At 46.6% G+C, this 13,916-nt stretch overlaps 1 protein-coding gene across 1 annotated transcript in view; it reads right to left on the reverse strand.

The window, feature by feature from the left end:
* Positions 1–13,916, reverse strand: part of ABCC1 (ATP-binding cassette, sub-family C (CFTR/MRP), member 1) — a 130,509-nt gene that overhangs the window by 47,526 nt on the left and 69,067 nt on the right. The window contains exons 14-17 of the mRNA XM_006892719.1: positions 13,719–13,865; positions 12,151–12,238; positions 7,794–7,869; positions 509–635 (exon numbers count right to left, since the gene is read on the reverse strand). Of these exons, the coding sequence (XP_006892781.1) occupies positions 509–635; positions 7,794–7,869; positions 12,151–12,238; positions 13,719–13,865 (438 nt within the window). The remainder of the gene's footprint in view (positions 1–508; positions 636–7,793; positions 7,870–12,150; positions 12,239–13,718; positions 13,866–13,916) is intronic.

The raw sequence follows: 13,916 nt of genomic DNA on the forward strand, positions 1-13,916 counted from the left end.
CTTTCTTCTGCAGAGTAGCTGGTGGTTTTGAACTCCATGCCTTTGGGATTGTAGTACAGCTTCTTATTCCCAGGCCACCGTGGAGTTAATTCCAACTCATGACCACCCAGTGTGTTGGAGAAAAATTGTACAGCACAGCGTTTTCACAGGTGTGATCGCAATTGAGTAAGTAGTCATCAGGTCTTTCTTGCGCAGTGCAATCACAGCCCCAAGCCTTTAGGCCAGCAGACAAGAGCTAACTGTTTGCAGCACGGAGCTATGGTGCTAAGATATGGAGGGAGGACAAGATACCAATGTCCCTGCCTTCTAGAACACCACCGACAGTTGTAGAAAAAGAGAGAGAGAGAGAGGGAGAGATAAGGGGGGGGAGAGACACACACAGAAAGAGAGAGAGATAGAGAGACACAGACAGGAAAAAGGAGATTAGGCAAGAGAGGGGACTGTTTTAATGTACAGTCACATGAGGAAACAGCATTTCTGCCCCCCGCCAACCACACACTGGCCGTACCTTGAGAGCCACGTGCCCCTCCACCTTGTCCATCTCAGCCAACAGCGCAGAGAGCAGCGATGACTTTCCACAGCCCACCTGGCCCACCACGGCCACCAAGGCACCTTCGGGAACCGAGAAGGAAATGCTGAAACGACATTACACGCCCTGTTATGCCGGCCACAACGCCACCGGAATGAGCCCAATGGGCTGCCCCTGCCCTCCGGGACCTGCATCTACAAGGAGAAGATGAGGGTGTGGTGTGGGGACTGGAAGCGAGACTACTAGAAGGATTTAAGCAAAAGTGTTATTTCGACCACTGAGGTGGGCCTGGTGAGCAGTCTTGGGAGGACTCCCCTGTGTGTGCTTGTGACGGGGGGCTGGGGTCTAGCAACCAGTCTTAGGAGACCACCTGCTTGTGCACCATGGGATGAGTTGGAGTGAGAGTGCGTTTGAGAAAATAACAGCTGGAGAGACTCAAGGGATCAGGTGACAGCTCTGCCTGGGACACACAGGGTACCGCTGAAGGAGGGATGGTGGAAAAGATAGGATGTGTGTGACTGAGGAGTAACATGGGGAAGACACGGGATGAGGCAGGGAGGAAGAGGGAGATGAGGGTGGAAGGGAAGAGGTGGGCTGGGGAGGAGCTGGGAGGACACTGCGCTGAGACGTTCAAGCTGAGAGATGCTGATGTGAAAGAAGCTGAGTTGCATTTCAAAAAGATGCTATCACTGAATCACTGAAAAAACAGCAGCAAGTCCAGTCACTGGGTGGTGCAATGTGCTCAGCTGCTAAAGGTTGGAGGTTCAAGTCCACCCAGAGAAGCCTCAGAAGAAAGTCCTGGCATTCTACTTCTGAAGTTTCAGCCACTGAGCAACTACGTTTCAACCTCACTGCACACAGTTCTACTCTGAGACAGGCAGAGTTGACATGAATCAGAACTGGCATGATGGCAAAAAACCCAAAACCCAAACCACTGTTACTGAGTTGATTCTGACTCTACGGTGACTCCACAGAATTTTCTTGGCTGTAATGTTTATGGATGCTGACAGCCAGACCTTTACTCCTCTATACCACAAATTGGGTTCAAATCACCATCCTTTCTTTAGGCTAAAAGTTGAGTGCAAACCATTGGGCCACCCGACAGGTTTAAAATTTAAAAAGCCTCACTCAAGGTTACCAAGAAAATGTTCTCCCAGCAAAATCAGCTGTCAGGGACAGAGGGGGACCCCATGATTCTCTCACTTGCCCGCAGCATGGTCCAGCTGCCACTTGCCCTACCCAGATGGGGTGGCCGCTTCAGGGCTGCATTAGGTCTGCTTGCTGCCAGTGGGTACTTGACCCTTGTTGAAGTGTCCATACTAATAGTGCTGGATCCTTTTGCTCCTGTGAAAAAGAGCGTTCTGGCTGCTGACCACTGTCCACCTGCCAAGCTGTCACACGGGGGTGGCTTGCGAGCTGCTGGGATGCCGGAAGCTACACTGTTCAATTTCAGTACCAGCAGGGTCAGCTGTGACAGACATTGAGTAATACAGAAATGATATTCGGCTTAGGAGTTGTACTGACATGGTAAAGGCACGGGACTCAAACCCACCAGGCTGCTTCACAGGAGAAAGATGGGCAATCTCTTCCTATGCTACATCCTGCTTCTTAAAGAGAGCATCTAAAGTCAGCTCTGAGTCAGTTACAACTCGAGGAAACTCACAACAATGATAAAAGGGTCAATTTATCAAAGCTAAACCAGTTAGCTTCAGATCCATCTAAACTCAGGGTGACCCCAAGTGTGTCAGAATTGTGCCCCCCCAGGTTGTGAATAGCTTATGCTTTAAACACAGATCACCAGGTCTTTCTTCAGCCATGCCCCTGGGTGAACTCAAACATCGAACCTTTCTTTTAGCAGCTGAGCTATGAACCGCTTGCACTACCCCAGGGATTCAGTGACTGTTATGTTTTGCAACTCGCGAGGAGTCTGATTTTAATGCTATCAATATTTATAATTGCAAATGATTCATTATGTACCAAATAGCAGATGTTCTAAAATCATAAAGTGTCTGACAAAGAAGATTAATCAGAACTGGCTTTGACAAGCACTGTGGCATTTGGACAAGAACAAACTGGGAGGAGGATAGAGAGAATAGTGCAACAATGAATGAATGGAAACCCAAAATCTCTGTAAATGTTTATGAAAATTAATAAAATATAATTATAGAAAAAAAGAAAATAAAATCATAAAGTGTAAACGGGCAGGACTGAATGACAAAAATGAAAGAGACAGGGAGCTCTGGTGGCCTAGTGGCAAGAAGCTGCACTGCAATCCCAGAGGAGCACGGTTCGAATCCACCAGATGTTCCGCCGGGAAAGGAGGGACAATCTCCTCCTGTACCAGTCAGATCTGATTTGACGGTACACGCACACACACAAATAATAAAATAAAAATTAAAAAAAATGAAAGAGACACAATTTCTTAATTGGGGATTTAAATATTCCATATCCAATTACTTGCTATGCATCAGAGAGCTGGACAATGACTAGAGATACTAGAAGGAGAGTTGATGTCTTTGAGCTGTGGTGCTGGAGAAGAGTATTGAATATACCATGGACTGCTAGGAGAACAAACAATTTCATCCTAGAGTGGGTTAAACCAGGCTGCTCCTTGGAAGCAAGGATTCTGGAGCTTCGTCTGACATACTTTGGACACGCTGCAAGGAGGGACCCGTCCTTGAAGAGGGATGTCATGCTTGGGAGAGTGGAAGGACGGCACAGGAGAGGAAGACCTTGATGAGATGGACAGATTTAGTGACTGGGGTAATGGGGATAGGTGTGTCAGAGACAATAAGATTGGCACAGGATAGATCAGGCTGTTGTATGCAGGGTTGCTAGGAGTCGCAAGTGACTCCATGGCACATAACAACAACGTATCCCATTCTCAGCAAGTGACTGAACAGTTACCCCTCTCTTCCCAAAACCTTAAAGATCGAGAAGATGGGAGAGGAATCATCTGCCTTTCTCCCTGATTGACACACACAGACCCCACCTGCAAGATCAGAATGCACATCCTTTCAAATTAAGCACAGAATGCTGACCAAGACAAACTAAACAAGACATGCTGACCTTCAAAATAAGAATCTATAAAGTCAAAAGACCTGAAAAATCATAGAGTATATTTGGTCCTACAACTGCGTAAAACTTTGATTGTTAGATCAAGAAGAGCTGACAGATATAAGATCCTCCAATACCTGGAAATTACAGACTTCTGTGGCCCAAGGAGCACATAAAATATTAATGAAAAAGGAGAACAGGCAAGTGCATGTTCTTATTCTTTGGTGTTGTTGAGTTGATTCTGACTCACAGCAACCCCTGTGACAATATATAGAAACCCTGCCCAGTTCTGTATCATCCTCCTAATCTCTGCTATGCCCACCCACTGCTGTAGTCACTGGGTCAGTCCATCTCATGGGTCTTCTCTTTCTCTCTCTCGTTTTCCAAGCATGATGTCCTTCTCCAGGGACTGAGCCCTCCTGACAGCACACCCAGTATACGTGAGATGAAGTCTCACCATCCTTGTTTCTAAGGAGCATTCTGGCTGGACTGCTTCTAAGACAGAGATGGGTTTGTTCTTTTGGCAGTCCCTGGCATGTTCAATGCTCTTTGCCAACACCACAGTTCAAGGGCAAGTGTACACAGACAAACATGTTCTGGTGACTTCTAGGGGCAGGAGGAAGAGGCCAAGGGAATGGCCATCGCTTATGGAGCACTGAGCCTCTGTTTATGGTAATGAAAAATCTGTACTAAGAGTAAAGGTCGACAAGTTGATTAATATAACTCATGTCGATAGGTTGCATACCTGCAAAAAAATTGTAATTGGCCAATGCATGATTGATGTATTTAGAGGAACAACAAAAGAGCAGCTGTTGACAATGCTGAAGTACAACCCAAGATCTCATGGACTTTGACCTTTTGGTGTGGAGGTTTAGGGTTGGCCCAATAGTATATTTAGTGCTTATTTCCCTGCTAATTTCACATAAAAATACTTTTTTGAAGACACAAATAAGGTTGTTATACTTGTTATGTGCCGTCTAGTCACCTGCGACTCATCGCAATTCTATGCACAACAGCTCTGAACCCTGCTCTATCCTGAGCCAGTCTCACTGTCTCCAACGCATCTAACACCATTACCCCAGTTATTTACTGTGTCAATCATCTACTCCAGGGTCTTCCTCTCTTGCGCTGTCCTTCTGCTCTTCCAGGCATAATGTCTTTCTCAAAGGACTGGTCCCACTTTGTCAACATGCCCAAAGTATGTCAGATGAAGCTTTAAAATCCTTGACTCTGAGGAGCAACTTGGTTTCACCCTCCCTAGGATAAATCTGTTTGTTCTCTTGGCAGTCTGGAGTGTTCAAAACTGTTCTCCAGCACCACAACTCAAACACATTGATACTTATTGATACTTCTGTCATCCTTATTCATTGTCCAGCTCTCTGATGCATAGCAAGTAATTGCAAAGCCCATGGCCTGTATCAGGTACACTTTAGTCTCTAGTCCGACATCATTGCTCCTCAGCACTCTGGAGAGGTCCCCGACAGGAGATTTTCCCAATGTAATTAGTCTTGATTTCTTGGCTGCTGGTACAAAGAGTGTTGACTGTGGAACCAAGCAAGCTGAAGCTGTTAATCTCAATTTCCTCTCCATCTACCGTGGTGCTGACAATTGGCCCAGTGGTAAGTATTTTTGTCTTCTTGATGTTGATATTGAAGATTGCAGTCCTTGACTTTCTGCAGCAAACACTTCAGGGCCTCCTCGGTTTTAGCAAGGAAGGTTGTATCATAATGGTGGTGTTATGTTGTGTGCCATCAGGTTGGAAATGACTCATAGCTGACCCTCTAGCAGGTTTTCAGACACAGTTTAATTGCACTGGAGATTACCCATCTTTCTCCCTCAGAGCAGGTGGTGGATTCGAAGTGTGTGCCTTTGGGATGGCAGAACAGTTCCTTACCACGAGCCCAACAGAGATGAAAAAAAATTTTATGTAATTTTACATATGGAGCCAAGCAACAGTCTTGGCACCAGCAGCCAGGAAATTAAAAGGCACATTGCCATGGGAAAGTCTGCTGTTAGGGACCTCTCCAAAGTGCTGAAGAGCAGTGGTGTCTCTCTGGAGACTAAGGTGCGTCTGATACAGGCCATGGTCTTCGCAATCACCTGTTATGCATCAGAGAGTTGGACAATGACCAAGGAGGATAGAAGGAGAATTGATGCCTTTGACCTGTGGTGCTGGAGAAGAGTACTGAGAATACCATGGACTGCTAGGAAAACAAATAGATTTGTCCTAGAGAGGGTTAAACCGGGTGGCTCCTTGGAGGCAAGGATTCTGAGGTTCCGTCTAACTTACTTCGGACATGTAGTGAGGAGAGACCGGTCCCTGGAGAGGGACATCATGCTTGGGAGGGTGGAGGGACGGCGCAGGAGAGGAAGGCCCTCTATGAGGTGGATTGATTCAGTGACTGGGATAATTGGGATGGGAGTGTCAGAGACAGTGCGATTGGCACAGGACAGAGCGGAGTTTAGGGCTGTTGTACATAGGGTGGCTATGAGTCGCAGGCGACTCGACGGCACATAACAACAACAACAATTTTACATACGTTAAGGTGAAAAAAGTGTGATGGACTCAGACATGCTTGTGACAGTGAAGAGTTCATTCTGTTTCTCCACCAGGTCATTGCGAGGGAACGGATTACAGGGCCAGAGAGGAAGAGGAAGCCAAGGGAGGTAGCTAATGCTGTCTGTCACTGCCTTGGCAGATCACTTGAGAGTCCAGGAAGAGGAGGGGGTTGAATGGAGAAAGGACTTGGGGGTCCACGACAGAAGGATGGCTTCAAATAGGTGGCTTTTGAGAATCTTAGACTACAGAGGAAGAGTGTGGTCCACAAAACCCATTAGCGTCAAGTCAATTCTGACTCCTAGTGACCTTACAGAATGGGGAAGAACTGGACTTAAGAGATCCTTATTCAGATGGGTGGAGGGAAAGGAAATATACAATAAGGCAATTATCAGACATGGTGAGTATTATATGTCATGTTATAAATCAAAATGCTTATAAATTATTGGATGCAAACCCAAAAATGCCTTGTAAGATTTACTCAGATCACAATTCAAGAATATACCCTGAAAATATGAGAACTGAGGCAAAAACTGGCATTTGTACACCGATGTTCATAGCAGCATTATTCACCATTGCAAGAACATGTAAACAGCCCAAATGTCCAACCACAAACCAATGGACTGAGAAATTACAGTACATTCATACAATGGAATACTATGCAGCATGCAGGAACAGTGATTTTGTAAATTATTACCTAACGTGGGAGGGACTGGAGAGCGTTATACTGAGTGAACTAACTCAATCCCACAAGGACAAATACTGTATAAAACCGTTATTGTAGAACGAGTATAAGGAGCCAGGAGGGGTGGGAGAGGCTGGAAACAGAGGGATGTGAATGTGCAGGGGAAAGGGAGATTAATCCACTGGGTTGTACAATTTGATCGGTGAGGAGGGTGAGGGAAACTGAAAGAATTTGTTCAAATTTGTATTTGAATTTTGTAAATAAACTAGTAGAAGGGGAAAAAAATTATACACCAATCATAAACCAAATACCTCTGATTTTATACTCTCATATAGAAGTTAAGGATGTCTATTAATGTTCTGGGTCAGGAATCATGATGCAACTTCCAGGTTATTTATATCATGCTGAATCAGCCTAAATGTAATACTTTCTAAACAAATCCATTTTAAAGGTCATCAGCCTCTGGGTCACCCACTATGACTGCTGTTACCTTTATAAAGATCTATAAAATTGTTCTAACAAACAAACAAAAAGTTGTTGAGCAAGAATACCGTGTGCTTTAGAAAGAAAAGGTCTGGAGCAGGGAGGTGAGATGGAGATGTGGACCGTGGCAAGATCAGAAAGGATGACTCCTGCTTGGCAAACTCCCAGCCCAGAGCTTGGACCTACAGTGTCCAGGGGCTACTTGCCACCAGGAAGAGGGAGGCCATTCCAGTGAGAGCCCCCGGACCCCCCCCCCCCCCCCACCCCGCCCCAGGATTCCAACACACCTTATGGGGAAATCTAAAGCTTCCCCTTTTTTTGTCTGAGATGGTTTCTGTCTCCCTCACCACAGCCAAGCAGGTGAGGCTGAGCCTATCTTGCAGATGGGTAACCTGAGGCTCAGAAAGGCTGGAGTCAAGCCCATCTTTGAGCTCGCGCCTTTGGGTGTGCGCATGCGCGCACGTGGTTCCTGGCTGGCTTACCTGTGCAGCGTGGGCGGTTCGCTCCGGGCCCAGGTGAAAGTGGCGTTCTTCACGGTGATGCTGTTCAATCCGCTTCCTGGAAAGCACCAGAAGGGACAGGTCAGGGACGGGTGAAGTCGCAGGAGGCCAAGAACACTCTTGCTTTTCTGCTACCTGCTCAGCACTAGGTGTTATCTGGTTCCATCAGCCAGGGTCTGAAAGCGCCCACATGGGTAGTTTCTGAGGGGGGCTGGGCCCAGAAAACAGACAGAAATCCCAAGAGGGTTCAACCTCAAAAAAAAGGCTTTGGCATCATCGCATGTGTGTTCAGAGGTGGGCTGCAGGAACCAGCCGGTCAAGAAAGGTGATTCCCTGCAAGGGGATCTGGGAAGGGGGCCTGGGGCAGCTTGGCAGGAGGGCCAAACTGAGGCAAGGCAGATGGGGAGCCCCCAGGGGAATTCTTCCAAACACAGCGACCTTTTCCCCCATTTAAAGAGGGGGTCCTGAGCCCTGCAGGTTGGGTCCAGGGTGTCCCCAGCATCTCCCAAACTCCACTCTCTTCCCTTCACCCCAGACACCCCACAGGAGGTGAATTTTCCTATAAGACTGCAGACAGTAAACCAGAAGCCACAGCAGGAAGTGGGCTTCTAGGCTGCCGGGCAGGTGGGCTTGGTCCCCAGAGCAGCTTTCTCAACTTTGCCTTTTTTGTCTCTCTTTCCAAAAAAAAATGTTCTTAATGATGAGTGGCCATAAAACCCTCTGGAGAGAAGAGGGTTTTGGTTTTTATAGTGATTTCCCCTCCCCCAATTTAAAGCTAAATAAAAAAAGAAAATTCCATCTCCCCACCCTCAGGTTAAGGAGATAAATGGTTGAAGGAAGATGAAATTACTGGTTTAACTGAAGGCCCCTCCCTCCGCTCTGTAAGTCTCTCTGTAGGGAATGTGAGAAAAGCCACAGAGATCAGAAGCTCCAGGAAGTCAAGACTACAAAAATGCCTCCAGCGGGGCACAGACAGGCCCCTCAGCAATACTGCCTCCCTGGAGCCCACAGAGCAGGAAGAGGGTGAGGCCAGACGTAGGGGATGAGGGGGACTAGGGGTTTTCCCACATGTGCAGTGAGGCCCGAGCTGTTTCAGCAGCAACCTGAAACCCCCAGCTACCAGCCTCAGATTTCAATTCATTGTTTTACGGAGACATTTGGCCCCAGTGATGCTGACCCTGTTCTCATGAGGTGAGGTCGAGGACGTGTGTGTGTGTGTGTGTGTGTGTGTGTGTGTGTGCGCGCGCGCTCAGTGAGGGGACTTCATCAAGCAGCAGAAAGCAGATGGGACCAGGCCAGTGAAATCGGAAGGGGAGACTCCAGCATCTGTGTGGGAAGTGGCTCTCGGCTGGGGTGGTGTCGGGGGACAGTGCCTTAAAGAAAGAGCCAAAAAAAAAAAAAAAGAAAGAAAGAGCCGGCATTGACTCAGAAGTGCTGGGTGACACCAACAGTTAAATTCTCCTCGGCCAGATGGACAGTGGTGGTTCTATGTTGCCCATAGTAAGACGAGCCCAGCAATCTACCAAAAGTTCAGTTTTGAAAACCCCACAGAGCAATTTTACACTGCAAAATTTTATGCAATTTTATGCAAAAGGCTGTCTTAAGTCAGAACTAGCAACACCAGGATAGATGGGAAAAAGACTAAACCAGTCAATGACTTCACCTTTTCTTAGATCCACAATCAATACATTTGGTCCAGCTGTCAGGAAATCAGGAGACGTTAGTTGCATTGGGCAAGTCTGCAGGCAGAGATCTTTCTGAATTATTGGTGAGCAATGGTTTTAGCTTGAGGACCAAGGTGTGCCTAATTCAGACTTTGGTCTTTTTAATCATTTGCTATGCTGCCGAGAGCTGGACAATGAAGAGAGATGACAGAAGAAGACCTTAAGGTAAATGCTCTCTGAGGAAGTTCCATGTACTATGTATTGGTAATTCTCCACACTTCACTTAAGTAAGTCAAACACACACACGTGACTTTGAAATGTGGCATTGGAGAAAAGTACTGAATTATCACATGGAAGCTGACAAGAACAGACACGTCCTGGAGAAGGTGCAGTGGAGGCAAAGATGATAAAGCTTTGTCTCACATACTTTCTTTGCTCAGAGAGGCTGCTCCTTGGAGAAGAGTGTCATGTTTGGAAAGAGAGGTAGACCACCCCCAACAAGATGGACTGAAACAGTGACTACAGCAGAGACTGTGAGGATGGCACAGGATAGAACAGGGTTCAGATCTATTGTTCATGGAATCACTGTTAGTCATAATTGACTCAAAATCACCTGACGCGATAGCAACCACCACCAACAAAAAGATGGTTTTGATTGTCATGGCTTGAGGGAAATGATACAACGAGGGCAGGTTGGCTGCTCAACGTCTTATAATAAATGCACAGGACCATTCCCAGGACAAAGAATGCCATCGCCCTGGTGTCACGATGCTGGCTAAGAACTCCACTCTTAAGGTAGAGCTAAAGATGTGACATCTAGACAGTCCCACCGCCCCATCCTTCCTGGAACTCCTTACATGCACCAGGCATCCTGCCAAGTATTTCAGGTACCAACAAACTCACTGGCAACCTTTCAGATTCAAGCCAGTGTTCGCGTATATAACTAATGCAAGTACACATGCTCATACCCAATAGTACTGAGCTGTGTAGCTGTGTTGCCATTTAGGCAGTGGGTGGTCAAAGGTGAATCACCAAACCTTTCTGGGCCTCATTTTCCTTATGGTCAACAACCAATTTGACTTACTTAAGTGAAGTGTGGAGAATTACCAATACACAGTACATGGAACTTCCTCAGAGAGCATTTACCTTAAAGTCTACTACAACCCATCATGTCAGAATTTAAAATCATACTGTTAAGAAAAACAGGCCATGAAAAGCTGGTGGCATTCATTCGATTTTAAACGAGTGGGGAAGTTCTTTAAGCTGTTCTATTAACAGCTACGAAGTTAGAAAGTAAAGCATGAGTTAAATGTGCATTAAGTTTAAATGTTTACAGATTTTAAATTCCCCCTTAAAAAGAAACACCTTTGTATACATGAAGGAATTTTAAAAGAATAATAATAATAATGATGATGATGATGATGTTTATGTCTTCAATATCTTAATACGGAATTTTGTCATTGCTGATGGGTTCTGATTTGATGTGATCCCATGTACCACAGATCCTAACAGTACCTGATTCGGTGTCACCTCACATCAATCCACCTCAGTCAAAGTCATCCTCTTTTCATTGTCTCTATACTTCACTAGCCTACTGTCCCTATACATGGAACAGTTGGTCCTGACCTCATGCCAAAACTGTGACAGAGTCTTGTTAGCCTCTCTTCCAAGGAGCATTTTGGCTGCACTTTCTTCCAAGACAGATCTTTTTGTCCTTCCAGAACCCCACGGCACATTCAATATGCTCTATGAACACCACAATTCAAGGGCGTCCATTCTTCAGTCTTCTTTACTCACCGTCTAGCTTTCACAAGCATGTAGGGTACCTGAAAAGACTTTGACGTGGCTCAGGCACACCTTAGTCCTCAAAGTGAAACCTTGCTTTTTTAACAAAGAGGTCTCTTCCAGCAGATTTGCCTAATTTAAAATCTACTGGGCAAGACTGTCCTCCTTCTCCAGCGGAGCCGCTACAGGCAACAGGTGCTCAATACAGTAGGGAGGCTCCATCACCCAGCTGCAGTCCTCCCTCTGCAAGCCTGCAATCTCAGATAAGTCACTTGGGCCAGTCTCCTTATCTGTGAAATGGGTGCAGTGATAGTCCCCCTCTTACTGAGGATGCTAGGGAACAGATGAGTTAGTGCACTCATGTCTTCCAGGCCAGCACAGAATGGAGATCATGTGAGTGCTGGTAACAGTTCAGCAATTTCATTTGTTTGCTAGTAAATAACTTATTCATGAATTTCTTAAGTGCTTGGGGATTCAGCTTTGAATGTGATCCATGCTCTGGGGAAGTCAACTGGATGGAAAAGGGTGAATCAATAAGCTATAAAATTAATAAACTGGCTGGTAACATTCACACAATACCCTCCTAAGAAAGGCAGCTTGACTCCCTTTACTCAGGTAAGAAAACTTAAGCTCCCACCAGTGGAAGGGCCTGCTCGGCAAACACAGCCAGGGGATGGTAGAGGTTGGACAGGAACCTGGGTCCTATCTGCCTGTCCAGGACAGGGTCAACGGTCTAGTGCTGGAATGAGATGACACACTCCTGGGACGTGGGAGAGGAGGGAGGCAGGCGTCTTCCCTGGTCTTTGCAGATAAGCTCTCAGGTGGAGCCCACGGCAGGGCAGTCACGGGGGAAGCAGCCTCATGGACTTGGCGGGTCCACACACACCTACCTTCCTTGGTAGGCTGCCGCTCGATGCTTCCTGGCTCCAGCTCTTCGTGAGAAAGGAAGATTCTCAGGCGCTTCAGGGACACGCTGGCCTGCACGTAGAGCAATTATAGGGGAGTCATTTGGAAAGCCTTTTTCACAGGTGACGCTACCCCTATGAAATAAGACATAAGCCAGTGTTCTAGGTCACACCCCTGGGCCCAAAAAGAACGACATCCTCCCTGACTACCAAGAGTCTCAAGTTTTCTATAATAAGCAAACCTCTCAGAATGAAAAGCCAGAAAAGGTGTGGGGGGCCTTGTTTGTTTTCCTTTAAGAGCCTACCTAAGCCCATCAACAAACGAATGGATAGAGAAGCTGTGGTATATTCACACAATGGAATAGTATGCTGCATTGAAAAACAACCCATGAAATATTATACAAAATAAGTGTCCCTGGAGGACATTATGCTGAGTGAAATATCTCAGTCACAAAAAGATAAATATTGAATAGTGCCACTGTTATAAAAGAGGACAGACATCAGGGTTGAGGGGAGACTGAGAAAGATGGGATAAATAATGTATCCTGCATTGAAACAGATGAGTAAGAGAACTGTTTAGAAGGGATATATGACTAGGTATTATTGTCATGACAGGAGCCCAGAACGAAGGCTGCGTAGTAGAGTGGACTTGGGAGGAGGGATTGTATAACAATGAAAGAGTTTTTCTTCTACTTTTCAAAGAGAAGAGTGAATTGGGCGGGGGAGAGGTGAGCAGGGAGAAAAGTGCAACAATGAATAAATGGAAATCCTAAGTCCCTGTAAACTTTCATTAAAATTAATTTTTTTTTAAAAAAAAAAGAGCCTACCTAAGCATGAAGGAAAAAAAATCACACACAAAAAAAAACCATGACAGGGAAGTTACTCCAAATTAAAATGACTGTCCTGTTTCCAGTGATGAGAACGGCAGCACTGCCTCCAAGTGAGGGCTGTGTCGCAGGACTCTCTCTGTCACGCTGCCACTGAACCAGGACCGAATGACTGAGAGCCGAGTCTCCTTCCAGTTTCTAACCACAGAGGAGGAGATTGCCCATCTTTCTCCCTCGGAGCCCCAGGTGGCTCTGATGCGCCGGAGGGGCGCTGCCTTTGAACTGGCAGTGCGTCTGCTTGTGGACTATACCACCGTTATGTAAGTTATGAAGAAATTAAAAAAAACGTAACAAATAACGGGAATAAAAGATGCTGGTCTAGTCCATGCATAGCTCACAGGCACAATGGGAGGCGTGGTTACAGAAATCAAAACAAATCCCCTGCCACTGAGGTGATTCTGACTCATGGGGACCCTCCATTGGGTTTCTGAGGCTGAGGATCCCTATGGGAGGAGACCACCCATCTTTCTCCAGTTGAGCAGCTGGATGTGAACCAGTGACCTTCTGGTTAGCAGGACAATGCATGAGGCATGCAGTACAATGCAGGGCACAGTACGCCACCAGGGCCTCGTGAAGTGCGCTCGGCAGGAGCTGTCTGGAGGGGCGCTGCAATGCCTCTGGCTGCACTTCTCAGACCTCAGAAGCCGGCCCTGCCTGGCCGGTTACCTGCACGATACTGCTGATGACCATGGGGAGGATGTTCAGGGGGAACCGCAGGATGTTGAACAAAGCCAAGGACACGAAGGCTTTCTGGGCATCCAGCACGTTGTTCTCGTTGACTGTCACGTAGACGGCAAACGTGGACAGGGCCACCTGGAGGCAGAACACGACATCAGCTTCAGTCCTCGTGGGGCTGTGGAGCCA

The sequence above is a fragment of the Elephantulus edwardii genome, unplaced genomic scaffold (genome assembly GCF_000299155.1).
Source record: "Elephantulus edwardii isolate Elephantulus edwardi_28Jun2011 unplaced genomic scaffold, EleEdw1.0 scaffold00117, whole genome shotgun sequence".
Classification (NCBI taxonomy): Eukaryota; Metazoa; Chordata; class Mammalia; order Macroscelidea; family Macroscelididae; genus Elephantulus; species Elephantulus edwardii.